General features: G+C 45.6%; 1 protein-coding gene across 2 annotated transcripts in view; it reads right to left on the reverse strand.

Annotated features, from left to right (window-relative positions):
* Positions 1-27,769, reverse strand: part of VPS13A (vacuolar protein sorting 13 homolog A) — a 1,844,906-nt gene that overhangs the window by 1,422,310 nt on the left and 394,827 nt on the right. For both annotated transcript variants that reach the window (XM_069230089.1, XM_069230094.1), the window contains exon 17: positions 27,614-27,756. In XM_069230089.1, the coding sequence (XP_069086190.1) occupies positions 27,614-27,756 (143 nt within the window). The remainder of the gene's footprint in view (positions 1-27,613; positions 27,757-27,769) is intronic.

The raw sequence follows: 27,769 nt of genomic DNA on the forward strand, positions 1-27,769 counted from the left end.
GTTCTTTTACATAATTTGGGTGTCGAAGGCAGGAACATTTATGACAGTCTCCAAACATTGCCCATTGGAGGGGCTGAAGGAGAGCCGAGAGATGTTTATGAAATGTCTGTAACAATGTTAGCAGAACACTTTGAATCTAAACTTAATGTTGTTTTAGAGAGACACACATTTTTTGCAAGGAATCAAGGGAAAACTGAGTGTATTGGGAACTTTGTTGCTGCCTTACGTACATTGGCGCGTACGTGTGACTTTGGGGACATCACTGATTCCCTCATTCGTGATCAACTTGTACGTTGTACCAACAGCATGCGGGTCCAGGAGAAACTATTAACAAAAAATCCTGATCTGAGGGAAGCTATTGCTATAGTTGAGGGGATGGAAAAAGTACCAGTATCTGGATTAGAGAAATGAATGACCACGAAGTGTGTAGCTCTAGTGTTGTGAAGATTACTCAGGCTCAAGAAGAAGTTTTAAAAATAAGCATTGACAACAAAGCATCCTTTTCCTCACATGAAAAGAGAAAGGAAAAGAAAAAAGGCTCAGGAGCACGGTGTTACTGCTGTGCTAATCCTGGATACACAGCTAATAATTCAAACTGTTGTGCTCGTAATTCAGTATGTAGGAAGTGTGAGAAGAAAGGCCATTATGCGAGAGTTTGCAATGGTGACAAACAATGGTGTGTGGATTCTGTTACAGAAAATGTAAATAAGATGATTTTGCGTGTGAAACCTGATGCCTGAATGTTCTATTAAGTTGGACGATAAAGTTGTCAAAGTTTTAGAGGATTCTGGATCTCCTTACACTATGGTAGGTGGTAAGAATTGGCAGGTGATTTTGGGTGATGATTGTGATCCCCTAGTAAAGCCCGATATCAATCAAGTGAGCTACGGAGGGACTAAAATTGATGTAATTGGATACAAGGTCATGAGAATCCAATTCCAGAATAGGACAACGGTTAGTAAAGTTTATGTGGTAAGACGGGGAGACAATCTTCTAGGTTGGGACAACCAGCAGGACATGGGTATCAAGTTGGACCCTAACTCCGATTGTCAAGTTATGGTAGTGAACAATGGAAATACAAACTTTTACATTGTTAATGAATTTCCCAAAGTTTTTAGTGATAAGTTGGGATGTCTAAACAACTTTGAACATAGGATAATACTCAAGAGTAATGCCATTCCTTCTGTACAGAAGGTGAGAAGAGTTCCAAGACTGATGATGGAACCTCTCAAGGAGGAATTGAACAGATTATTCAATGCAGGAGTAATTGAAGAAATTGAATCCTCCGAATGGTTGGCCCCAGTGGTTTTAGCAACCAATGAGGGCGGGAAACAGGTTTGTATGTGTGTAGATCTCAGGGACCTCAATAAACACATATGGGTGGATCGCCAACCCTTACCCAACATTTCAGAAGAGTTATCTAGTTTGGGGGGTTCCAAAATTTTCAGTGTTTTGGATTTGTCTTCAGCTTACCACCAAATTGTCTTGCATCCTGAGTCCAGGCATCTAACCTCATTTGTGACACTACTGGGGGCATATCAATTTCTGAGAATGCCGTTTAGGCTGGCCTCGGCAGCCGCCTGTTTCCAACGTGTCATGAAGAAAGTTTTGGAGGGAATTTCTGGTATTTTGTTCTTCCAGGATGATATTTTGGTGCATGGTAAGACCTTGAGTGACCACGATAAGATTCTAAGGGAAGTGTTGAGAAAATGAGCCCTGTCAGGCCTGACTGTTAAAAAAGAAAAATGCAAGTTCAGAGTCACTACCGTGACTTACCTTGGCCATACCATCTCGGGTGAAGGGATTAAACCCACACTAGAGCTGGTCAATTCCATTATTCAGGCACCTGAACCTATGGATAAGGATGGTGTTAGAGTATTACTCCAAGTTTATTGCAATTTTTTCAAGTATAGTTCAGCCCTGGAGATCACTTTTGAAGAAAGGGAGTGAATTCAATTGGTCAAGTGATTGTATGTCTGTGTTTGCTTTCATTAAAGATTGCATCAGCAAAATGCCCACCTTGGGACATTTCAATGAGTTTGCTAAAACCGTCTTGTATACTGATGCAAGCATTAATGGGTTGGGAGCAGTTTTGACCCAAAGAGTAGATTGTGAGGAGAAGGTGATTGCCTTCGCATCCCAATCTCTCAAGGGAGCTGAACTGAACTATTCAGTCATAGAGAGGGAAGCTCTTGCGTGTATGTGGGCAATCAAACATTCCAGGTTCTATATGTGGGGTTTACCTTTTGTTGTGAAAACAGAACATAGACCTCTTGTCCAGATCTTTTCCTCGAAGAAGAGTGAAGACCTAGAATAAAAAGGCGGGTGGAGGGTTTGATGGAATACAATTTCTTAGTGGAGTACGTACTTGGTTCAAAGAATGCCGCAGCAGATTTCTTGTCACGAGCCTCAATTGACAGTGAAGATGAGCTGGAGAACGGATGCGTGATCAATTGGGTGAGAGAGGTGGCCATATCTGAGGAAGAGTGGAAGTGTGCGACAGAGCAAGACTCTGACAGGAAAGTACTTAAGGAATTTGTTGTGAAAGGCTGGCCAGATTTTAAGGATGTTCCTGATTCCCTGAAGAAGTTTTGGAATGTAAGAGAGGAACTTTGCTTTTGTAAAAGTGAGCTATTCAGGGGTACCAAGACTATACCACCCACTGGTGTGAGGGGTAAGATTATCAACTTCGCTCATGAGGGCCATATGGGCAGGAATTTAACTAAATCTAGGCTAAAAGAAGTGTACTGGTGGCCGGGTTTGGATCGTGAAGTAGAGGCTGTTGTGAGGGATTGTGTATCCTGTGCACACAATGACAAGAGCAAGACTGTGGTGAAGGCTCCACTTTCTCCTGCAGAAGTTCCTGAAAGGCCTTGGTTGAAGTTAGGGTTAGACTTTATGGGTCCATTCCAATTGCTGCCTGCCAATGAACGTTATGTCATACTCCTGGTTGATTATGCCTCAAAATGGGTTGTGACTAAATGTGTGGGTACCTTAGATAAGAGGACTGTGATCGAGTTCCTTAAATAAGAGTTTTGGCATTAAGGTGTACCCAGTCATTTAGTCACAGATAACGGTGTGCAGTTAACGTCCCAGGAAATGCAAGATTTTTTGATTTTTTGAAATCTTTAGCTGTTGTGCATTTGAGGACGGCTCTGTATTTACCTCAAGCCAATGGTCTTGCTGAACGCATGAATAGGATGGTAACATTTTGTGTTCAGGAGGCTGTTGAGACCAGAGTTCCGTTGTCTTATCTTCTCAGAGATATGTGGTGGCCACACTGTAATACTCCTAATACTATTACTGCAATTGCTCCTTTTGAGTATATGAGAGGCAGGACAGGGTGTACCAAAATGAATCTGGCATGAATGAAGAGTAAGCTGTGGCAGTTGGGGCATGGAGGTGAAAAGTTTAACAAGGCACCTGAACTCAGGGAAAAGTATCAGCAAAGATATAAATCGTGGTATGATTCCAAACATGGTGTTTCTGGAGTTAAATGGGTTGTAGGTGACATGGTGTTGGTAAAGAACCCTGGGTTTGGAAAGAAGGGAAGATCAAGTTTCAAGGGCCCGTTCCGTATCAAAGAGGTGAGGAGGAATGTGGTTGTTCTAGATAATAATGATGTGTGGCGCATGTCCCGGATCGTGAGATGGAAAGATCCTGCTGTTCTTGGGGACTCATCTTACCCTTCTGATGATCTCAATGTGCCAATGCATCGATCTGTCAAATCTAAGGTATCCAAAGCTCCAACTAACTTGAATAAAGGTTTTAGAGTTTGCTCCAGACCTCAATGGTTGAAAGACTATGTATCTTAATTCCTTGTAATGTACAGTCTTAGTAAGTTGTGATTTTATTCTCCTTTTTTATTTTTTTTCCTTCCAATTGTTATTTTTATAGTAATGTGAGTAAGGGGGATGTGTTGTGTGCTACCTTGTAAATAAGCTGGTGGAATGCTGGGCAAGTGACAGAGCTCTCTCGCTCATGAGGTTCTTTGTGTATGAAATAAGAACTCTGGAGAAGGAAGTTCTAGGGCAGTTGATGTAAGCCTTTGGACTGTGTTGCCTGCTCCGGTTGGTGGCATTGAAATAAACCCTTCTTTACTTGGACCTGCGACAGCGTTTTCTTTACAACACAGTCCCTCCCAAAAAAGTGGTGGCTAGCCTGTGCGAGTTGCAGTTGACTGGAAAAGTGTTTGTAGCACTGCTTGACCTACAATGTCTTGCTGGCGTGCCAGTACAACCACACAATGTTTTGTAAATGTATGTGGTGTAGACCATGTAGCTGCCTTACAGATATAGGCTACAGGTATGTTTCCAAGGAAAGTCATAGTGGCTCCTTTTTTCCTAATACTGTGTGTTCTAGGAGTGACGCGTAGTTGTCTCTTTGCTTTAGCATAACACGTTTGTATACGTTTTACTATCCGTCTAGCTATGCTATTTGTGGATATTGGGTTGCCTTTGTGAGGTATAGAGAAAGTTACAAATAGCTGTTTAGTTTTTCTAAAGTCTTTAGTTCTGTCAATGTAAAACATCAAAGCACTTTTAATATTTAAAGTGTGGAGGGCTCTTTCTGCAACTGAGTCAGGCTGCGGAAAGAAGACTAGTAGTGCAATGGATTAGTTAATATGTAATTGGGAAACCATGTTAGGAAAGTACTTTGAGTTTGTGTGAAGGACGACCTTGTCTCTAAGGATTTGGAAGCAAGGTTATTCCAAGGTTAGGTCCTGGAGCTCATGAACACGCCAGAGTGTCGTGATAGCAACTAAGAATACCACTTTTCAAGAAAGATACTGAAGAGAGCATGAAAAAGTGGTTCAAAAGTAGGGCCCATGAGCCTGGTAAGCACAATATTGAGGTTCCAGGATTATGCAGGAGACACTCAAGGAGGAATAACCCTTTTAAGGCCTTCCATGAAAGCTCTGATAACTGGGATTCTGAAAAAGGAAGCATGTTGACTGTTCTGTAGCTATGAAGCTATAACTGCAAGATGTAAGCGAGTGGGAGAGTCAGCTAAATTTGCTTTCTGTAAGTGGAACAAATAAACAATGTCTTGGACAGTAGTTTTAATGGGATCAATATGTTTTGGTTGGTAGTAGCATACAAATGTTTAAATTTTTCAGCATAACATGTTCTAGTTGTAGGTCTACAAGTTTTCTTGGGAATGTCCATACATTCCGCAGGCAATCCCAAGTAACCAAACTCTATGACTTCAGAGCCATATCGCAAGGTTGAGTGCCGGGGGGTCTGGATGTCTGATCTGACCTTGATTTTGAGTGAAAAGCTTAAGCTTGTTGGAAAGCTTCTTGTGGAGAACTACTGAGAGGTCCAGGACGTGTGGTGAACCATGGATGACTCGCCCAAGTGGGAGCTACACAGATAATGGTGAGAGATGTCTGCCTGATCCTCTGAACCAGAATTGGAACGAGAGGGAGGGATGGAAAAGCATAGGCAAATATTCCTGACCAATTTATCCATAGAGAGTTGCCCTTGGATATGTGATGCGAGTACCTGGAGCTGGGGCTTGGGCATTTTTTTTTTTATGTTTTCTGCTGTGGCAAACAGGTCTATCTGAGGAGTTTCCCATTTTAGGACATATTTTTTAAGGACTTTCAGGTGGAGTTCCTATTCATGGACGTGTTGCTGCAATCTGCTGAGCAGGTATGCAAAGTCGCTGTTATACTCTGCCACCAGGTGAATGCGTTGATGGGCAGTCCACTTCCATATTGTATGAGAGAATTGTGACAACTGGAACAACTGAGATGATCGTCCCCCCCACTGTTTCTACAGACAAAACATGGCTGCCATGTTGTGAATGAGGAGGGGAGGGAGGTAGAGGAGAAGCAGGGAGTAGAAGAGGTGGAGTAGGAGGATCAGGAGACCTTGGTGACCTTCTTCAGAGGTGGAGAAGTGCCCAAAGCCCCTTTCCTCTTCAACATAACAGGGGTGGAAGTAATGATGCACCCTGTTCCCTTCTGGATATGGAAGTGGCACTGTTGAGCGTCCATTGTCTCCAAAAAAGGTTCAACATGTGATGGCGTAGCGGAAGACTGGATGGAGTCTTTCTGCTCCGAAGGCATTGGCTCCCTTGTTTTTGGCCCAACATTTTGGTTGGTGTCCTGTTGTCGGGACCAAAGCAGTGGTGGAAGCTGGTTGGCTTGGAGCCAAATAACTCGGTATCGAAGTCCGGATCGAGATGGCTTGGATTAACGAGCTGGAGGTCGATACCAAAGACGGTGTTGTGGTCTTGACTATCTTCAGAGTCAAGCCTGGAGGCCGGGCAGCCAAAGCAGTTTTACAGATCCAGCCATGGACTGGTGGCAGTGACGGTCCAGCGACCTATGAAAGGGGCTTTTTAGGAATTTTAGGGGGACAGGAGGGGCTACGGTACTCATGGGTTGCAATGATGTCACCTTGTGGGTCTCGATATCTGTCTGGACGTCAGAGTGTGAGTTCTGGATGGATAAGGCCTCCTCATGTTCCAGCTCCTCCTGGGCAAGTTCCTCCCTAAAGATGTCCGGAGTGTCGTACCAAGTCTTGTGCGGCATTTCCAACCAACGTTCCCTTCGGTCCCGAAGGGTATTCTTTGACCGGAAGGCTTTCCAGGCGTCACAGATAGCTTCCTGGTGATCAGCGAGAGGCATAAGTTACACACCAGATGTTAGTCTGTGTGGGGGAATTTAGAGTGGCACCCAGGACAGAAACAAAGCGATATCCGTTCCATCAGCTCAGCATATTCTTAAGTGCCACAGGGTGAAGTAGGCCAAAAACAGGCGAGGTTACCCCGGAGGGCACAAGATTGGTACTTGGACAGACGAGTGGAGACGAACACGAGGATGGAAATACGCAAATGAAAAAACAATACCGCTGATAAAGAGAAGATGGAAGGAAAGATTTCGAACAGGAGTCAAAAGACAGAGTGAAGGCACACACGTCTGAACCAGACGGCAAGGAACAATCTAACAAAGGAATCAATGCCCATGAGCAGTATCACCAAGAAGTAGGAGTCACTCTATCCCGTGACTCGAAAATACTTCTTCGAAGAAAAACAACTTGCAACACTCTGGACCCAACACTAGAAGGCAGGAGTATGAAGAGCATTTGTAGCTACAGCCACACACTATTGAACATGAAGGTTTCTCCTCAATAAATGAGTGGCTGCATTGTGAGCATCTTCAGACACTAACCAGCCACTGAGCTAAGCAGAACACAAGCACAATGCCAGAAACCTCTCTGGAAATTCTACTTGCACGCAATTCTACTGTAAAATCATCTTTCAAAATAAAAAATAAAATGCTCGTAGGATTTTCCAGTTTCATGAGTCTTTATTTACCCCACCATGGGAGTGTGCAAAAATATCTATTAAAAGGACGAAGAGCCGATCGATTGTTCTTGGAGGTATTAAAGTACGTTCTATTGTATTGAGTAGACACTAAGGTCAGTGATTCCTCGAATTTCTCTTACGGTGGTTGTAGGCATTGCAGTGAAAGAACACAGAGCAAAGAGGTGGTTCAGGTTAGAGGTTGAGGATGCATTTAAACTAAGATGGGCTTGTAAGACAATCTGGCACAGCTGGTGGGGGGTTGAGAAGGTCATCTCTAATAAATTATCAAGCAAGGCTGAAGCACAAGAGAGCCAATTTGGAAATCAGTACGACAGCACATTGGTGTGATAAATGGACAAATGTTGGAGGCATCCGGACAGAGGATTTTCAGATAAAATGCTACTGTCACCCATGCATTACATAATTGAATAGTTACCATGTAATGCATTTTTGTACTTCTATGCACATGGACAGTTGTGATTTCTTTGTGACACGACTAAGCTAAAGGAGATAAACATAGCAAAGCCATATCTTCATGAATTCCACAAGGTCAAGTCATAAAAAAACAACTGTTCCTAAAGCTGTGAGATCTACAACTTTTTAGTCATTACTACAACCAATCCTTCTAAAGTATGGGTGACTAGGAAAAGAAGAGTGGGGGCAGAAGAGTTCAGGGTATATGCTTCTAAGTCTTGCCAACGAATGGGCAATAGCTTGTCTCCTAGAATCTACTGGAGAATTTTGGTACTGAAAGGTAAATTGATCAAATTAAAATCTGGCCAAAAGATAACAGACAAAGGAAGTAAAAAGTCTGAATCATTTTTAAGGTGTACTAATATTAAAATGCTAACATCGAATCAGTCAGTTAAAAAAATATCAAACCTGATTTATATATTTTGATACTTTATCTACACCACGTAACACCAATCGAAGTCTACAAGTAAAATAAAAAATAGAAACCACTTTGGTCACACTGGCTGAGTTAAAGAGGAGGCAGAAAAGGTTGTGATGTATGCAGGAATACAAATGTTTACTGTTTATGTCACCACACGTACTTCTATAACACTGATGGATGGAAGAAAGATTCATATATCGAGTTAACTAGGTTAATGGTATGTCTTGTGTTCAGCTAATCAAGGGCACCAACGCTAGCAAATCACCTTGATAAGAAAGAGGAAGAGACCTGCAGTTAACCGAGAGAACATACACTCATCCTGGAGGTAGAAAACTCCTGCCAACAGTAAGTAATCAATATTTCAACAAATTGGATACATTTTCAAAATTCTTCATCATGGCCACCTGTGTCATTTCAGATTTCATTTTAATAAATAATTAAAGAGAAAGGTAGTAATGGTCACTATACCTTTGATACTGGCAGCATTCAGTTTCGTTACAACTAAATTCCCCACTAATGCTCACTGTTTGATTGGGCACCACATAAGGCAAAAAAATATTTTTTTCTGGAACCACAGTTTTCCATGAACACCCAGTACAGAAATTGATTTCTTCTTTAAAAAGCATGCGTCCCGTCTTAGGCTCTCTGCTGAGAACACAGCCCTACTGTTCAAATTCTTGAGCCTGAGTTTGCAGAAGACACTGAAGGGAAAGGTACCAGGTCTTAAGTTGAAAGGTAAACATCAAAACCTGCCCTTTTGGTTACCAAGATCCTGCCCAAAATACACTCATCGTGCTCTCAGATATTTCTGCTGCATATAAGGGACCATCTTCAAACAGAATCTCACCATGGGCTGTAGATCTCCATCATTCCCATAAGACACATAAATAAATGTTAAACCATATCTTGATTTTTCTTTGGCCTGTGTCATGCTAATCTGGCGTGTTTGTGGAGGAGTAGGCCTTTTCATGATTCTGAGATCAGGTGTGTTAACAATTTCTGTTACTACAGAGATAGACGTTTTAGGCAGAGCCTGTCCCTTTGTTTCTCGCTATGTGCAACCACAGGAAGGCTGATGACAGCCAGGTGCAGAGGTTTCACGTTTGACCGTGCTCATGTTTTGCTTTCTCCTGCTTGAAGCAAGCATCCACTGTCTGGAAATTGAGTATGAAGGTGGGAGCCACACCATTCCACTTTGCTCAAGTTCCTTGTTCTTTTTGATCGATGTAGGGAGTGCACTGCATAGGTCTCAAAGAGCTACTGTGATCTAAGGCTGATGTCTGTCCAAAAGCCAGAATTCCAGAGGTGAGGGGATGTCACCAAAGTCTGCACAACTTGCTGGAGAGCAGTGGATCTGCATTAAGCCTAGAAACCTGTCAGCCTGCTCAAAGAGGGAAGGAGTGTGCCTGGCCCTATAGGAGAATAGACTGTTGAGGAGAAAAGGGGTTTGCTGTGTAACTATGTAGTTGGGCACCCTAAAAAGCAGTCTTCCTAATAGGAGAGTGTTGGAGGATGGCCCTCTATGTAGTGTGCAAAGCTAGGTACACTGGGCAGGGGGTCTAGACAGCCACACATTGGTTTACAAAGGTAAAAACTAGATCACCTACTGCTCCAATGTTTATGATAGCTTGGTGGAGCAGTTGGCTAATCTTGGAGAAGTGCAAAGCATTTGTTGTACTCACATTATCAATAACTGGGACCACATACTCAAGAGTAACTTGAGACCAATTTACAAAAATACTTCAGATTTTTATAAAAAGTTAAAGATAAAGATCATCAAAATCAGGTAAGTACTTTGTAAGTGATGAATGTTTTAACTTTTATTAAAAATAGTATTTTTGAATGTATTTAAACATCACAGGAATTAATGAAGAAAATACATTAAAAATGCATTTAAATCAGGAAGTGTGTTTCCAATGTCTCCTGTCGCAGGTATGTCGAGGTTGTCAGTGGGTACTATGGACCAGCTGGAGAAGTATGAGCGGCTTCCGGTTTTGGTGGGAGCAGATGCAGAAAGTAGTTGCAGCTGGTACCAGGCCATTGCGGGGGACTACCTGGAAAACAGCTGCACAGGTGGACATAAAGGAAAGCCCAGTGGGTCCCCTTGAAGTGCCAAGGTTGAAAGGGATGAAGGACCCTTGGGGCACAGCTGGGGCTTTGGTGCAGAGCACAGGGCGACCACATGTAGAGCGAAACGGTAAGCCAGGAGCTGTGCACAAAGGTGCCCTTGGAAGTAGGAGGTAAGTCTCTTTGAAAGTCGCTTGCAGGTCAGCAGGGGCACTCTGATGGGAGGTCAGGGTGGTTCCTGAAGTCCCTCGGCTTCCTCCTGGTCCTTTTTCAGTCCGGAATGGACTGTCCTTCTGGGTGTCTAACGTGAGGTAACCAGCACCTAGGGCTATTGCACAGTCTGGCCACTGGAGGGTGCAGTGCCTCCAAACTCTAAATTTGGCATACTGGCAGGGTCTGTCCGATGGGCGAAGTTTGGTCCGGCTTCGGTGTATGGTTCCTTGGTCAGCAGCCAGTCAGTGAAGTGGCCTTCACTGAGTCTTGGGTTTCTTGATGGTGAGGAGTGATGCCTTCACTCTGGAGGGAGAACTTTGGTGATCTGTGAAGAGTGGAGGTCCTCTGGGGGTTTGTGAAGTCCATCCAACATCCAAGCAACAACTTAGCTGCGATTGTCGAGTACTGGGTGCAGCAAGTAAGGTTTGGTGCCTTTTCTTAGTGCAGCAGGACTTCAGTTCTCGAGCCTTGGGACTACTTTGTTGTTGGTCTTCTTTTGTCCATGGAATCTGATTTCTTGGACTACGGATGCCTACTAATGAAAATGTCACTTACCCAGTGTACATCTGTTCGTGGCATCAGTCGCTGTAGATTCGCATGTTTTGCAATAGCTCGCCATCTGGTGTTGGGCCGGAGTGTTACAAGTTGTTTTTCTTCGAAGAAGTCTTTCGAGTCACGGGACCGAGTGACTCCTCCTTTTGTCTCCATTGCGCATGGGCGTCGACTCCATCTTCGATTGCTTTTCCCCGCAGAGGGTGAGGTAGGAGTTGAATTGTAGTAATAGTGCCCATGCAATGGAGTGACTAAGTATGTACCCATTTAAGGTTGAGATGATACATATACAAATAGTTGAAGGTAACTTCCAAACTGCTACAGGCTCCCGGGGAGGCGGGTGGGCACATGCGAATCTACAGCGACTGATGCCACGAACAGATGTACACTGGGTAAGTGACATTTTCAGTTCGATGGCATCTGTCGCTGTAGATACGCATGTTTTGCATAGACTAGTAAGCAGTTATCTCCCCAAAAGCGGTGGCTCAGCCTGTAGGAGTGGAAGTAGTTTGAAATAATGTTCTTAATACGGCTTGACCTACTGTGGCTTGTTGTGCGGATAACACATCTACACAGTAGTGCTTGGTGAATGTGTGAGGCGTAGACCATGTGGCTGCCTTACATATTTCTTGCATTGGGATGTTTCCTAGAAAGGCCATGGTAGCACCCTTCTTTCTGGTTGAGTGTGCCCTTGGTGTAATGGGCAGCTGTCGTTTAGCTTTAAGGTAGCAGATTTGGATGCATTTAACTATACATCTGGCTATACCTTGTTTTGATATTGGGTTTCCTGCATGAGGTTTTTGAAATGCAATAAATAGTTGTTTAGTCTTTCTGATGTTCTTTGTTCTGTCAATGTAATACATTAATGCTCTTTTGACATCTAATGTATGTAGTGCCCTTTCAGCTACGGTATCTGGCTGTGGAAAGAACACTGGAAGTTCCACTGTTTGATTTAGATGGAACGGTGAAATAACCTTTGGCAAAAATGTAGGATTAGTCCTTAGGACGACCTTATTCTTGTGTAGTTGTATCAAAGGTTCTTGTATTGTAAACGCCTGAATCTCGCTTACTCTTCTTAGGGAAGTAATGGCGATGAGAAATGCAACCTTCCAGGTTAGGAACTGTATTTCGCAGGAGTGCATGGGTTCAAAAGGTGGACCCATAAGTCTAGTTAGGACAACATTTAGGTTCCATGAAGGAACAGGTGGTGTTCTTGGTGGTATAATTCTCCTAAGGCCCTCCATGAATGCTTTAATGACTGGTATCTTATATAGGGAAGTTGAATAGGTAGTCTGCAGGTATGCAGATATTGCTGCAAGGTGTATTTTAATGGAAGAGAAAGCCAGGTTAGATTTTTGTAAGTGAAGCAAGTAGCCCACTACATGTTCTGGAGTTGTGTGTAAAGGTTGTATTTGATTAATATGGCAGTAGCAAACAAACCTCTTCCATTTACTTGCATAGCAGTGCCTGGTGGATGGCCTTCTGGCTTGCTTTATGACTTCCATACATTCTTGGGTAAGTTGTAAGTGCCCGAATTCTAGGATCTCAGGAGCCAGATTGCTAGATTCAGCGATGCTGGATCTGGGTGTCTGATGTTTTGGTTGTGTTGTGTCAACAGATCTGGCCTGTTGGGCAATTTGATGTAGGGTACTACTGATAGGTCTAGCAGCGTTGTGTACCAGGGTTGCCTTGCCCAAGTTGGTGCTATCAATATGAGTTTGAGTTTGTTTTGACTGAGTTTGTTTACCAGGTAAGGAAGGAGAGGGAGAGGAGGAAAAGCGTAAGCAAATATCCCTGACCAGTTCATCCATAGGGCATTGCCTAGGGACTGTTTGTGTGGGTATCTGGATGCGAAGTTTTGGCATTTTGCGTTCTCCTTCGTCGCAAACAAGTCTATTTGAGGTGTTCCCCAGAGTTTGAAATAGGTGTTCAGAATTTGGGGGTGAATTTCCCATTCGTGGACCTGTTGGTGATCTCGAGAGAGGTTGTCTGCGAGTTGATTTTGGATCCCTGGTATAAATTGTGCTATTAGGCGAATTTGGTTGCGAATTGCCCAACGCCAAATTTTTTGTGCTAGCAGGCTTAACTGCGTGGAGTGTGTCCCCCCTTGCTTGTTTAGATAATACATTGTTGTCATGTTGTCTGTCTTGACGAGAATGTATTTGTGAACTATTATTGGTTGGAAAGCTTTTAGTGCTTGAAAAACTGCTAGTAGTTCTAGGTGATTTATATGCAGTTTTGTTTGATGTACGTTCCATTGTCCTTGTATGCTGTGTTGATCGAGGTGTGCTCCCCACCCTGTCATGGAAGCATCTGTTGTTATTACGTATTGTGGCACTGGGTCTTGGAAAGGCCGCCCCTTGTTTAAATTTATGTTGTTCCACCACAGAAGCGAGAGGTAAGTTTGGCGGTCTATTAACACCAGATCTAGAAGGTGACCCTGTGCTTGAGACCACTGTGATGCTAGGCACTGTTGTAAGGGCCTCATGTGCAGTCTTGCGTTTGGGACAATGGCTATGCATGAAGACATCATGCCTAGGAGTTGTAATATCATCTTTGCTTGTATCTTTTGTGTTGGATACATGCGTTGTATGATGGTGTTGAAATTTTGAATTCTTTGGGGACTTGGAGTGGCTACTCCTTTTGTTGTGTCTATTATGGCTCCTAGGTATTGTTGTACCTTGCACGGCAGAATGTTGGATTTCGTGAAGTTGACGGTGAACCCTAGTTTGAAGAGGGTTTGTATGATCTGATTTGTGTGAATTGAGCACTCTATTAACGAATGGGCCTTGATTAGCCAGTCGTCTAGATATGGGAACACATGTATTTGCTGCCTTCTGATGTGTGCAGCGACTACCGCTAGACATTTGGTAAAGACTCTTGGTGCGGTTGTTAATCCGAAAGGCAGTACCTTGAATTGGTAATGTATTCCTTTGAATACAAACCTTAGGTATTTCCTGTGCGATGGGTGTATTGGTATATGGAAATACGCGTCCTTGAGGTCTAAAGTTGACATGTAGTCGTGTAGTTTTAGCAATGGTAAAACTTCTTGTAGTGTGACCATGTGAAAGTGGTCTGATTTGATGAATGTGTTCACTATTCTGAGGTCTAGGATTGGTCTCAGCGTTTTGTCCTTCTTTGGTATCAGAAAGTACAGTGAGTAAACTCCTGTGTTTATTTGTGTGTTTGGCACTAATTCGATTGCATTCTTTTGCAATAGTGCCTGCACTTCTATCTCCAGGAGATTGGAATGATGTTTTGTCAAATTTTGTGCTTTTGGTGGTATGTTTGGAGGGAATTGTAGAAATTCTATGCAATAACCATGTTGGATAATTGCTAGAACCCAAGTGTCTGTAGTGATTTCCTCCCATGCTTTGTAATAATGACTTATTCTTCCCCCCACTGGTGTTGTGTGGAGGGGGTGAGTGACATGTGAGTCACTGCTTAGTAGTAGGGGTTTTGGGGCTTTGAAATTTTCCTCTATTCCTAGGGAATTGCCCTCCTCTATATTGTCCCCGAAAACCTCCTCTGTACTGTCCCTGGTAACTGGACGGTGTTGCCTGTGAGGTGCTGGCTTGTGTGCTTTGACCCCGAAACCCCCCTCTAAAGGGTGTTTTACGGAATGTGCTGTAATTCCCTCTGCTCTGCGGGGAGTAGAGTGCGCCCATGGCTTTAGCAGTGTCCGTGTCTTTTTTGAGTTTCTCAATCGCTGTGTCCACTTCTGGACCGAACAGTTCTTTTTCGTTAAAAGGCATATTGAGAACTGCTTGCTGAATCTCTGGTTTAAATCCAGACGTTCGGAGCCATGCATGCCTTCTGATAGTTACAGATGTATTAATTGTCCGTGCAGCTGTATCTGCAGATCCATGGAGGAGCGGATTTGGTTGTTGGAAATGGTCTGTCCCTCCTCAACCACTTGTTTTGCCCTATTTTGTAGGTCCTTGGGCAGATGGTCAATGAGATGTTGCATCTCATCCCAATGGGCTCTGTCATAGCGCGCAAGTAGTGCCTGGGAGTTAGCGATGCGCCACTGGTTTGCAGCTTGTGCTGCAACTCTTACCAGCTGCATCGAACTTGCGGCTTTCTTTATCTGGGGGTGGTGCATCTCCAGATGTGTGGGAGTTGGCCCTTTTCCTAGCTGCTCCTACAACGACAGAGTCTGGTGGCAGCTGTGTAGTGATGAAAGCCGGGTCTGTAGGAGGCGCCTTATACTTTTTTTCCACTCTTGGTGTGATTGCCCTACTTTTGACCGGCTCCTTAAAGATTTCTTTTGCGTGCCGGAGCATACCAGGGAGCATAGGCAGGCTTTGGTAGGAGCTGTGGGTGGAGGAGAGTGTGTTGAATAAAAAGTCATCCTCGACCTGTTCTGAGTGGAGGCTTACATTGTGAAATTGTGCTGCTCTAGCCACCACTTGAGAATACGCAGTGCTGTCCTCTGGTGGAGATGGCTTCGTAGGGTATGCCTCCGGACTGTTATCTGACACTAGGGCGTCGTATAAGTCCCATGCGTCTTGATCTTGGTCACCCTGGCTCATGGTGGTGTGAGCTGGGGAATGTGATGGAGTTTGTGCTGGTGAGACGTTAATCACAGGTGGAGGAGAGGGTGGTGGGGTAACTTTTTCACCACTTTTGTTTGTGGTGTTTGTTCAGTTTGGAACTCCAATCTTCTCTTTCTTCTAATAGGGGGAAGGGTGCTTATTTTTCCTGTCCCCTGCTGTATGAAAATACGCTTTTGCGTATGGTCAACATCCGTTGAGTGTAGTTCTTCCTCAAACCTATGCTTTTGCATTTGGGAGGTTAGCGAGTGCTCTTCTGTATAAGAGCCTGAAACTGGGTCGGTTGCAGTTTGTTTCGGCACCGAAACCCTGTCTGCATCTTTTTTCGGCTCCGAGGTGACTTTTTTATTTTTCGGGGCCGAAACCTCTCGGCGTCGATCTTCTTCGGTGCCGCTGTCTCGGCGTCGAGCCGTGTCTACACCGGTATCTCGGTGTCGATGCTTGTCTCCATCACTTTCTCGGTCCCGAGAAGGCTGCGTGCCGGTGTCTCGACCGGAGTCGGACGATCTCGGCACTGTATGGGCCTTTTTCGGTGCCGACGGTCGGTCACCGAATTTATGGGTCGAGCCATGGCCTGATGGCAGTGGCGTCCCCTGGGCCTTGTAAATCTTCTTTTGAGTGGTTTTCGACGTCCTACTCACGGTTTGTGTATCGTCAAATCCTTCGGAGTCCGATTCTTGGATCGAAAAGGATCCCTCCTCTTCTTGTTCCTCGAACTCCTGGTGGGCTGTCGGCGCGGACGCCATCTGAAGTCTTCTGGCTCGACGGTCTCGGAGAGTTTTTCGGGACCGGAACGCACGACAGGCCTCGCAGGTGTCTTCGCTGTGCTCAGGTGACAGGCACAGGTTGCAGACCAAGTGTTGGTCTGTATAGGGGTATTTATTGTGGCATTTGGGACAGAAACGGAACGGGGTCCGTTCCATCGGCGTTCTTCTGCACGCGGTCGGGCCGACCAGGCCCCGACAGGGGATCGAAAAAATTACCCCGAAGGGCACCGGAGCTCTTCGATCTTAGACGCGGTGTTGAATCTAACTACGCCGACCCCGAACGCAACAATACCGACGAAAATCTTCTGAAATTAGCTATTTTTCCGTTCCGAAACTCGGAGCGACAGGAACACGTCCGAACCCAATGGCGGAAAAAAAACAATCGAAGATGGAGTCGACGCCCATGCGCAATGGAGACAAAAGGAGGAGTCACTCGGTCCCGTGACTCGAAAGACTTCTTCAAAGAAAAACAACTTGTAACACTCCGGCCCAACACCAGATGGCGAGCTATTGCAAAACATGCGTATCTACAGCGACAGATGCCATCGAACATACTGTATTTAGTGGGAGTTTTAGGGGGGTACCTAGTAGTGACCAATGGGTCATCAACCTTAGGGTGGCTACATCCACTAAGTGACTACTTCCTGTGGGCAGAGGTCACTTCCCTACACCTGATGTACAACTTACTTACCTTCGGTAACAAAATATCTGGTAGAGACATATTCTAGTTGCAGATTCCGTACCTTAGAATTTCCCCCAGGCATCAGACTGGATCTGGAGATTTTTCTTCGAACAATAACCTTGAGTGTTGGTAGGTGGTGTCGGTCGACTCTGGGGCGTCGTGGGCGTCATAGTCGCCATGGTGACATCGGAAGCAGTAGATAGACGCCCCTCAGCGCAGTGACGTCAGTTTTTTTTAACGACTTTCCATGCCAAAGCGCAGAGCCGCTAAAAACACAGAGACTGGTGCGCCAGGGCTAAGCACCAGAAGGGGGAATCCCTGTCCCTAGAAATCAGTTCGCAAGCGAGGGGATGGGTGGGTCTGTAAGGAATCTAACTAGAATATGTCTCTACCAAATATTTCGTTACTTAAGGTAAGTAACCTGTACATCTCATAGAGACCTCTAGTTGCAGATTCCTTACCTTAGAGTAGATACCCAAGCAATCCTATCCTCAGAGGTGGGCTGTGAACCAAGATCATACTAGAAAGTCCTGCAGGACCAAACTACCAAATTAGCCGTCCCGACGGACCTGACAGTCCAGGCAGTAATGTTTTAAACGTATGCAGGGATGCTCACATTGCTGCCTGACAGATATCCAGGACAGGAACTCTGCATGCTAACGCAGTGGAAGCAGCAGTAGCTCTGGAGAAATGAGCGCTTAAGCCCTCATGGGGTTGCTTCTTGGCCAAAGCGTAGCACATCTTGAAGCAAAGTACCACCCATCGAGAGATGGCACGTTTTTGCACCGCCTTCCCTTTCTTCGCACCCACATACTCGACAAAGAGTTGATCGTCCACCTGGAAATCTTTGGTACGATTAAAATAGAACGCCAATGCTCTTTTTGGGCCCAGCCGGTGGAGTTTCTCCTCCTCAGGGGAAGGATGTGGGGGTGCGTAAAATGTAGGCAGGGTAATGGACTGGCCTACATGAAAAGGTGTAACAACCTTTGGAAGGAAGCCTTAGTGCGCAACACCACTTTGACAGGGTGTACAGACAAGAATGGACGTTTGGACCAAAGGGCCTGAAGCTCACTCACCCTGCGAACACAAGTGATGGCAACAAGAAAGACAGTCTTGAAAGTGAGGAGCCATACGGGGCCAATTGTGCATCGGCTCAAAGGGAGTACACATTAAATAAGTAAGGACCAGACTGAGGTCCCACTGAGGCATGATAAATGGAGTGGGAGGAAATAAATGGGTGAGACCTCTTAGGAGTCTACTCACAATAGGAGATTGAAAGAGTGAGGGCTGATCAGGTAACCTAAGAAAGGCCGAAATGGCAGATAAATACCTTTTAACGGTGCCCAAAGTAGAGCACCTCTGGGCCAAAGAAAGAATGAACAAAAGAACCTCAGAGATGGGCAGAGAGGGGATCAACAGAATTGTTAGTGCACCATGACACAAATTTATGCCGACAGGCGTATATCGTTTTAGTGGAGGGACACCTGGCTGCCAAGATAACATCACAGACTTCGGGAAGAAAATCAAAAGTTGTCAACTGTCGCCGCTCAATCTCCATGCATGAAGGTGGAGATTGGACAAGTTGAGGTGCCCGAAGAGGCAGTCTGAGTGGAGGATCAATGGCCATATCCAATAGTTCTGGATACCATACACTCCGTGCCCAGTCCGGAGCCACCAAGATGACTTGGGCCCGGTTGGTCCTGATCTTCTTGAGAACTCTGGGCAGAAGAGGTATAGGCACAAAGGCGTAAAGGAGGCCGGAGTTCTACTCAAGACGAAAAGCGCCTCAGAGCGAGTGCAGCCTTGGAAACTCCAGAATGCAAAACAGCTGACATTGCGCGTTCTCTGTGGAGGCGAACAGATCCAACCAAAGCTATCCCCACTGCAGAAAGAGACCTTGCGCCACCTCCAGATGGAGAGGACATTTGTGATCTGCTGTGCATCGACGGCTGAGTTTGTCCGCTCTGGCGTTGAGAGTACCTGCCAGATGTTGAACCACCAGGGTAATGCCCTGATGTTCCAGCAATGTCCAGAGGCATAGTTCCTCCTGACACAGGGTCCAGGACCCTACTCTGCCCTGTTTGTTGCAGTACCACACTGCGGTAGTATTGTCCGTTAACACCTACTCAACCTTCCCTTTGAGAGAGGGAAGAAATGCTTTCAACGCAAACCTGATCGCCCAGAGCTCCAGAAGGTTGATATGGAGCCCAGACTCTGCCGGAGACCAGAGGCCTCGGATCTCTGCCTCTCCCATGTGGCCATCCCAACCCAGAAGCAACGCATCTGTCACTATAGAAAGATCTGATTGCAGAAGGGAGAGGGATCTGCCATGGACCCAATACAGATTCAAAAGCCACCACTGCAGGCCTTTCGCAGTCCCCTCCGAGACCTGGACCATAATGGAGAGATTTCCCTGATGCTGTGCCCACTGGAACTTCAAGTCCCACTGCAGAGCCCGCATATGCCATCTGGCTGTGTCACTGGCAGGATGCAGGAGGCCATGAGGCCCAGCAGCCTCAGAGTCTGTCTCACTGTAGGAAAATGGCACTGTTGGCATGGTTACCCCTAACTGTTTGCCTTTTGTTGATGCCAGCTTTGATTGAAAGTGTGCTGGGACCCTGCTAACCAGGCCCCAGCACCAGTGTTCTTTCCCTAAAACTGTACCTTTGTGTGTACTATTGGAACAGCCCTGACACACAGATAAGTCCCTTGTAAAAGGTACCCCTGGTACCAAGGGCCCTGTGGCCAGGGAAGATCTCTAAGGGCTGCAGCATATATTATGCCACCCTGGGGACCCCTCACTCAGGACATGCACACTGCCTCACAGCTTGTGTGAGCTGGTGCAGAGAAACAGACTAAGTTGACATGCCACTCGCCTCAGAGTGCCATGCCCACAACCCACTGCCTGTGGCATAGTTAAGTCACCCCTCTAGCAGGCCTTACGGCCCTAATGCAGGGTGCAGTATACCACAGGAGAAGGCAAGGCTGCATGAGCACTATGCCCCTACAGTGTCCAGGTCAAGTGCAGGGTAGCCATAAAGAGTATATGGTCTGGGAGTTTGTCAACTACGAACTCCACTGTTCCATAATGGCTAAACTGAATACTGGGCAGTTTGGTATCAAACTACTCAACAGAATAAATCCACACTGATGCCATTGTGGGATTTATTGAGAAATGCACACAGAGGGCATCTTAGAGATGCCCCCCTGCATGCCAGCCCAACTGTTAGTGCTAGGCAGACCGGTCTCTGCCAGGCTGCCACTTCCAGACCAGTTTCTGGCCACATGGGGTGAGTTCCTTTGTGCACTCTGTGACCAGGAACTAAGCCTGTTCTGGGTGGAGGTGCTTCACACCTCCCCCTGCAGGAACTGTAACTCCTGGCGGTGAGCCTCAAAGGCTCAAGCCTGGTGTTATAATGCCCCAGGGCTAGTGGAGATGCCCGTTCCACGGACACAGCCCCCACATTTGACGGCAAGTCCCGAGGAGATAATGAGAAAAACAGGAAGGAGTCACCCCCTCAGCCAGGTCCACCCCTAAGGTGTCCAGAGCTGATGTGACCCCCTCCTTAGAAAATCCGCCACCTTGCTTTGGAGGATTTAGCCCAATAGTATTAGGGATGTGCCACCCTCCCCAAAGGGAGGATGCACAAGGAAGGGGTAGCCACCCTCAGGGACAGTAGCCATTGGCTACTGCCCTCCAGCCCTAAATACACCCCTAAATCTAGTATTCAGCGACCCTAAATCCAGGAAATCAGATTCTTGACGACCTAACAAGAACAAGGACTGCTGACCTGAAAACCCCGCAGAGAAGAAGGAAGACGACAACTGCTTTGGCCCCAGCCCTGCCAGCCTATCTCCTGATTCACAGAACCTGCACCAGCGACCTCTGCCGACTCAGAGGACTGCCCTGCAATTCCAAAGGACCAAGAAACTCCAGTGGACAGGGGCTCTGTCCAAAGCAACAAGAAGAAACCATCTTTAAAGGGACTCTCACCTCACTCCTGAAGCGTGAGTCCCCACCACTCTGCACCAAACACCCCAGGCCCGTGTCCAGAGAAACCAACACCGCAGAGAGGAGCGCCAGGCGACTCCAATGACGTGTCCACCCTGAGCAGACCTCCCTGCACCCCCAAGACGACACCTGCAGAGATAATCCAGTGGACCCCCCTGACCGGTAACAAAGAACCCGATGCCTGGAAGAAGCACTGCACCAGCAGCCCCCAGGCCTGTGAAAGAACCAACCACCAGGGCAGCAGTGACCAGCAGGCAGCCCTCTCCCTTGCCCAGTCGGTGGCTGGCCCGAGTAGCCCCCCTGTGCCCTACCTGCATCATCAGAGTGACCCCCCCGGGACCCTCCATTGATTTCAATACAAAACCAGACATCTGGTTTGCACACTGCACCCAGATACCCCTGTGCCACTGAGGGTGTATTGTGTGCGCCTGTTTGGGACGACCCCCCCAGTGCTCTACAAAACCCCCCTGGTCTGCTTCCCGAGGAAGCAGGTACTTACCGGCTAGCAGAGTGGAACTGGAGGACCCCTAGTCTCCATAGTCGCCTATGTTATTTGGGCCCCTCTTTGACCTCTGCACCTGACCAGCCCTGTGTTGCTGGTGCTAGGTGTTTGGGGTTGACTTGAACCCTCAACAGTGGGCTGCCTATGCCCCAGAGACTGAAGTTCTAAGTGCTTTACTTACCTCACAAACTAACCTGTACTTACCGGCCGAGGAACGGTTGAATTTTGCAGAGTGTCCACTTTTAAAATAGCTTATTGCCATTTTATGCCAAACTGTGTACATTTCTGTTTTACTCAAAGTTCTACATTTACCTATGCCAAGTACCTTACAATACTTGATACCTGAATCTTGTGGTTCTAAAATACATTTTACAACCTCCTTGTGCCTCCTCCCTGTGGGAGGGTGGCACATTCCTAATCCTATTGGGGGGAATCCTCCAAAACAAGATGGAGGATTTTCGAAGGCAGGGGTCACCTCAGTTCAGGACACCTTAGGAGCTGTCCTGGCTGGAGGGTGACTCCTCCTTGTTTTTCCTCATTATCTCCTCCGTACATGCTGCCAAAGTAGGGGCTGTGTCCGGGGGTGGGGGGGGGGGGGTGTGGGCATCTCTACTAGCTGGAGTGCCCTGGGGCATTGTAACATGAAGCCTGAGCCTTTGAGGCTCACTGCTAGGTGTTACAGTCCCTTCAGGGGGGAGGTGAGAAGCACCTCAACCCTGTGCAGGCTTTGTTTCTGGCCTCAGAGAGCACAAAGGCTCTCACCCCAGGGGGTCAGAAACTCGTCTCAGTGTCAGGCTGGCACAGACCAGTCAGTCCTGCACTGAAGAATTGGGTTAAATACAGGGGGCATCTCTAAGATAGCCTCTGTGTGCATTTTGTAATAAATCCAGCACTGGAATCAGAGTGGGTTTATTATTCTGAGAAGTTTGATACCAAACTTCCCAGTATTCAGTGTAGCCATTATGGAACTGTGGAGTTACTTAATATGGCTACCCTGCACTTACAATGTCCAAGAATGGACGTAGACACTGTAGGGGCATGTTGTTCATGCAGCTATGCCCTCAACCTCTTGTATAGTACACCCTGACTCAGTGCTTTTAAGGCCTGCTAGAGGGGTGACTTACCTGTGCCACAGGCAGAATTTTGTGTGCATGGCATCCTGAGGGGGATGCCATGTCGACTTTGCCTTTTTCTCCCCACCAACACACAAAATCTGCAATAGCAGTGTGAATATGTTAGGTGAGGGGTTCCTTCCCAGGTCACAGGGCCCTTGGTACCACTGGTACCTTTTACAAGGGACTTATCTGTGTGCCAATTGTGGAAACAATAGTACATTTTTATTGAAATAACACAGGTGATGGGGGCCTGGTTAGCAGGGTCCCAGCACACTCTCAGTCAAGTCAGCATCAATATCAGGAAAAAATGTAGGGTTAACTACAACAAGGAGCCATTTTCCTACAGTACTGCTTGAAGAAAAATCTCCGGATCCAGTCTGACGCCTGTGGGAAATTCTAAGGTAAGGAATCTGCAACTAGAAGTCTCTATCAGATTGGCTATTTTCCTTCCATGAAAGATCGAGGAGAATTAAATCCTTAGGGGGTGGTGCAAGCCAGGACTGACCACTTCTCTTGTCCTTTGTCCAGTTTCCGGCTGTTCCTGCCAAAAGTGAGGGTTTGCAACAAGGGCAGCCTTCTGCTGCTAGCTTCAAGGCTGGTAAATCCTCTGAAGCTCGCTAGCAGGGTAGTACACATTCCTGGGGGATCCTCAAACCCAGTAAGGGTTTTTTCTGGGTCCAGAGAACCGGATCTTGTTTGGTGGTGGTGGTAGGCTGGTTGTGACAGGCCAGCAACCATGCCAGGATAGTTGGTTTTTGCATGGGGCACCGCTAAGGTGGCCCTTAGCTATATTTGGTAATAAATCCGAAACTGGTACCAGTTTGGAATTATCTTTCTGAGTTGTTTGATACCAAATAACCCAGGGTTCAGAGTAGCCACCACGTAGCTGTGAAACTCATACTTACCAGTTTCCAGCACATGTATTAAAATAGCTGACCTGTTCACTTACTATGTCCCAGGTTTGGCAAGGACATAGTAGGGGCATATTGCTCACATGTCTATGCCCACACATACAGTATAGTGCACCCTGCCTTAGGACTGGAAGGTCTGTCAGAGGGGTGACTTACCTTTACCTCATCCAGTGTGTAGTGGACAAGGCACACAGGCTGTGTGCCATGTCAAGTTTGTCTTTTGAGGTTGCATCAGAACACTCAGCCTGCAATGGCATAACCTGTGCTGCTGCCCTTCAGGGGCCTAACCTCAGTACCCCATGCCCTGGGTACCATTTACTAGGGACTTATTGTGGCAGTTAAAGGTGTTGGTAATTCTGCCAATGCATCACAACAGTTCTAGAGAAATATATCTGGCCCAGGGAACCTGGTTAGCAGGGTCCCTGGGCACTAACAACTTTGACACAACATCATATACCAAGTAAAAAGTGAGGGCTAACCATGAAAAAAAAGAGTCCTTATCTCACAGAGAGTAACCACACTTGGCACTGACGTGAGCTACAAGGGGTCTACCAGCCTCCCTTTGTGGTTTACGTGGCAAACTAAGGGACGATTGATCAACCCCAAGTGGCTTTGTGCCGTCCCGCATCACAGCAACATTACCTTAGGGATCTGTTCTGCTACTGCCCTCAACATGCCAAGAGTGCTGCAAGGCTCAACAACATTGCTATACCAGAGGACCCACACCAATCTGGCATGATCCATTAAGGAGATTCTAAAGGGGTTTTGTAACCACTGCAGCAGGAGAGGAGTAATAAAAGGACTAAAGTCCCTGCTTCCCTGTATGGAGCTGCTAGCACCACATCCACAGCCCAAAAGGACTGGACTACATGCTGTACCACTGGTTGGGAAGGCCGACACTGTCTATAGGCCAGCAACCTGCAATAGCCTCTGAATTTTCTGAAATTATGGTGGGATGGTTTCCATGGCATCAGTAACCCCAAAACGCATGTAGTGGCTCAGCTCTCTTTAAATCATGTTAGCGCTGAGTCTGCTCCCCCTCCCCCCCCCCAGAGCTTTTGGGCCATTCAAAGGGAATATCTACTAATAAGGATGCTTGAACATCACCGGAAAATGGGGTCGAACACATCCCTGCATGCATTCTAAGCATTAAACTGCCAAGGCAATCTGCAGTATCCAGGTTTACTGATTACATACTTCATTGCATTCTGTCTGTTATGTATTGTGTGAGCCAGAGAATTTCATAGTCCTCCGGGATCGCCAACAAGATCTCGCTGCCCATGTGCCACAAGTAATTGTGTACTTTCCCTGTAAACCACTACAGACCGAAGGGCCAGGCTTGCAGAACAAAACACTGGTTCACCAAATATATCACTTCTTTTGTATACCCACTCTGGAGGATTGCTTAGAAATGAATTAGGTCTGGCTTTGCTAGTCAAAGCCAGCACATTAAGGCTCACAGGAGAAGGGCGCTTGGTTAGAAAGTCCAATGTAGGGATGCTACTGGCTTGCTGACGAGCAGGTGAGAACAATCATTGAGAGCATCATTAAATGGTATCAAGAACTCTAATGACTTTAGTGACTGTTGGAGAATTTCTGTTACACTGGTTTTTTTTTTTGTCTCAATGGAGGTCAAGCACCTACTGCAGATGGTAACCTGGAGTGCAAGTCTGAATAAAAATAATTTACCCACTCTGGATATAAAGCTGTAGACTAATTTACTGGGGCATTCACAGAATAAACATCCAAGTGACCCAATATTGTGGGTAGCTCTATTTCATGTGTGAGGTTTCTTGGAGTGAAAATGTGTTAAGGGGTAAACATAGCTAAGCCATTTCCAAAGTGGGGTTCAATGTTTGTAGCAGGATACCCTAGGATTTCATTCGCAAATATTGGCACTCTTCTTTTGTCTTTAGTAGCATTACTTGAAAACTTTCAGAACCAGGTCACATAATGATCACAAGAGATCATGTTACCTAAAATAAACAAAAGTTATTAATACTGCAGAAACTGGCAAAATCATGGTCTTTCATGTTCACCTCCAGTCACATTCCCACTTCCTGTTACATATTCTCTCTCACAGTGTTAACTATACACACCACCATCCACGTGATCAGAAACAAAAGCAAATCTGACACAAGAAGACAAAGATATGCTATAAAAAACCTTTGAGGAGATGAAGCACCTTCTTAATCCTTGCAAGGAATCTTTTTTTTACGGCTCCCACATCTTCAGATCTACACTGCTATCTTTGTCTGAGAAGCCCATCATAAGTCCAGACACTCAAAGTGAAATCCTGATGCGTTTATATACTTTGACATTTAAATGTGGTAATTTAGCAAACAGTACCCAAGCACACCAGATAGCATGTTACCATACCAAGAGGCTTAATAGGCACAGAATCATCATCACCACAGAGTTCTTTCCCACATCATAAACTATGAATTACCTCTTCAGATTTTACACTCTGATTCTTTGCACTATGATTTAGGTTTGGCCCGCCAGCCTGAACACATGAGAGGGTTAGGTTTGCATCCATGAAGACTTAAATTGTGTCTCCAGATGTCTTATGGGGAGGCACCCATGACAAAAATAACCACTCTTTTTCCTGTCTTTCTTTAATTCTATCTATCTCCAACTGAGAACTCCACACAACCTAGAATGCCTCTCAAGGAATCCTCCTGTCTCAGTGGGTTGTAGAAATTGAATGTGCTCAATTTAATTATTCGCTAGAAATAGATCTCCATCTAATGCAATGTGAACTGAGCACTGATGTCACTCAATAAACAGAGAATTGTCACATTGAACGCCACTCATTAAAAGTAACTATAGTCATACTGGTAGCGTTACATGTTGTGTGCTAACAGTCAACATGGTCTACCAGTTAAATTCTGCTTTGGTGTACCACTTTATATAGATATCGATATAAGGGAATATCCTTGAACATCCATTACTATACTTTCCAAGATGACTCGTATATACATACTTTGAATCTCAAGGGGAACTAACACCTTGAAAAATGTGTTGCTATGTCGGCAATTTTTGACCCTCAAGCTTATTAATTTGTCCATTTTTGGCAAATAGTAATCACAGTAGCGTGCTTAGTAGAGGTAAACAGTTCCTTCTCAACTGAGAGAAATCATGCGCTGTGTCCGCAGGCCACTTCTTCAAGCCTCAGCATATTAAATACTAAATATTCCTTCCCTAGTGCAAGTGGCCCAATTTTCAATGCATATAGAATAGTAGCACCTTAGGATGGGCCTGGGATTCTCATGCATGTGTAAGTGCTACTGTACACATCTGCTACCTGGACTGCCATGACATTCTCCTACCGGGCACCATTAGAAAGCATACTGTCTGCACTTCTGCATATGTGTTGCACAATCAAAGAGCCAACCAAAGACATCTGTACCCCAGGACCACATATGTAACACAGCACAGGCATAGGTGGTCCATAATTTGCATGATGCATATTATAGACTAAGCCAAACATGCACCTGCAGTCCCTTCTGCAATAACAAAGTGACCAGGAAACACAAACACCGCTGTTGTGCCCTCCTTCTAGAACATAGACTAAAAATACACTACAACTAAGATACCACTGGTAACTACACACAATCTCCATCCATCTTCTCCAGCTAGGTACTCATCATAGCATATTGACCCATTTAAACACGCTCCTTCACTAGAAATACCCACACACTCAAAACTATCAACTTCCCTCGCGCATCCAGACATTCAATCTGGAAACCCAACATATTAATGACACTTGAATCGAGTCTGCTCAGACTTTTTCAAAATATTTAAATTAGAACCAGAGTATTCAAAACTTTCACACTCTACATAGACTATATGTAGGTAAGCACACAGATGTCAGAGTGGCATACAGTTTGCAGTTGATTTTTGCAATGTAGTCCATATTTAAAACACAACTAGATAGTTACAATTGCAGCTCAAACATATGATAGTTTTGTGACAAACACATTAAAGCTATATATAATCTCATAAACAATCTGCTTACTTTATAGCTTGTCCTCCTGGTCGCTGGGACAAAGTTGTGCTCAAATCACTTATTGCACATTTGATCAATTTGGGTGCGTCTTTTTTTTCACTGAGTGATATGGACATGCTTAGCAGTTGTATCGCAAGTTTCACAGCTTCATACTTTATGAACAAA

The sequence above is a fragment of the Pleurodeles waltl genome, chromosome 1_1 (genome assembly GCF_031143425.1).
Source record: "Pleurodeles waltl isolate 20211129_DDA chromosome 1_1, aPleWal1.hap1.20221129, whole genome shotgun sequence".
Lineage (NCBI taxonomy): Eukaryota > Metazoa > Chordata > Amphibia > Caudata > Salamandridae > Pleurodeles > Pleurodeles waltl.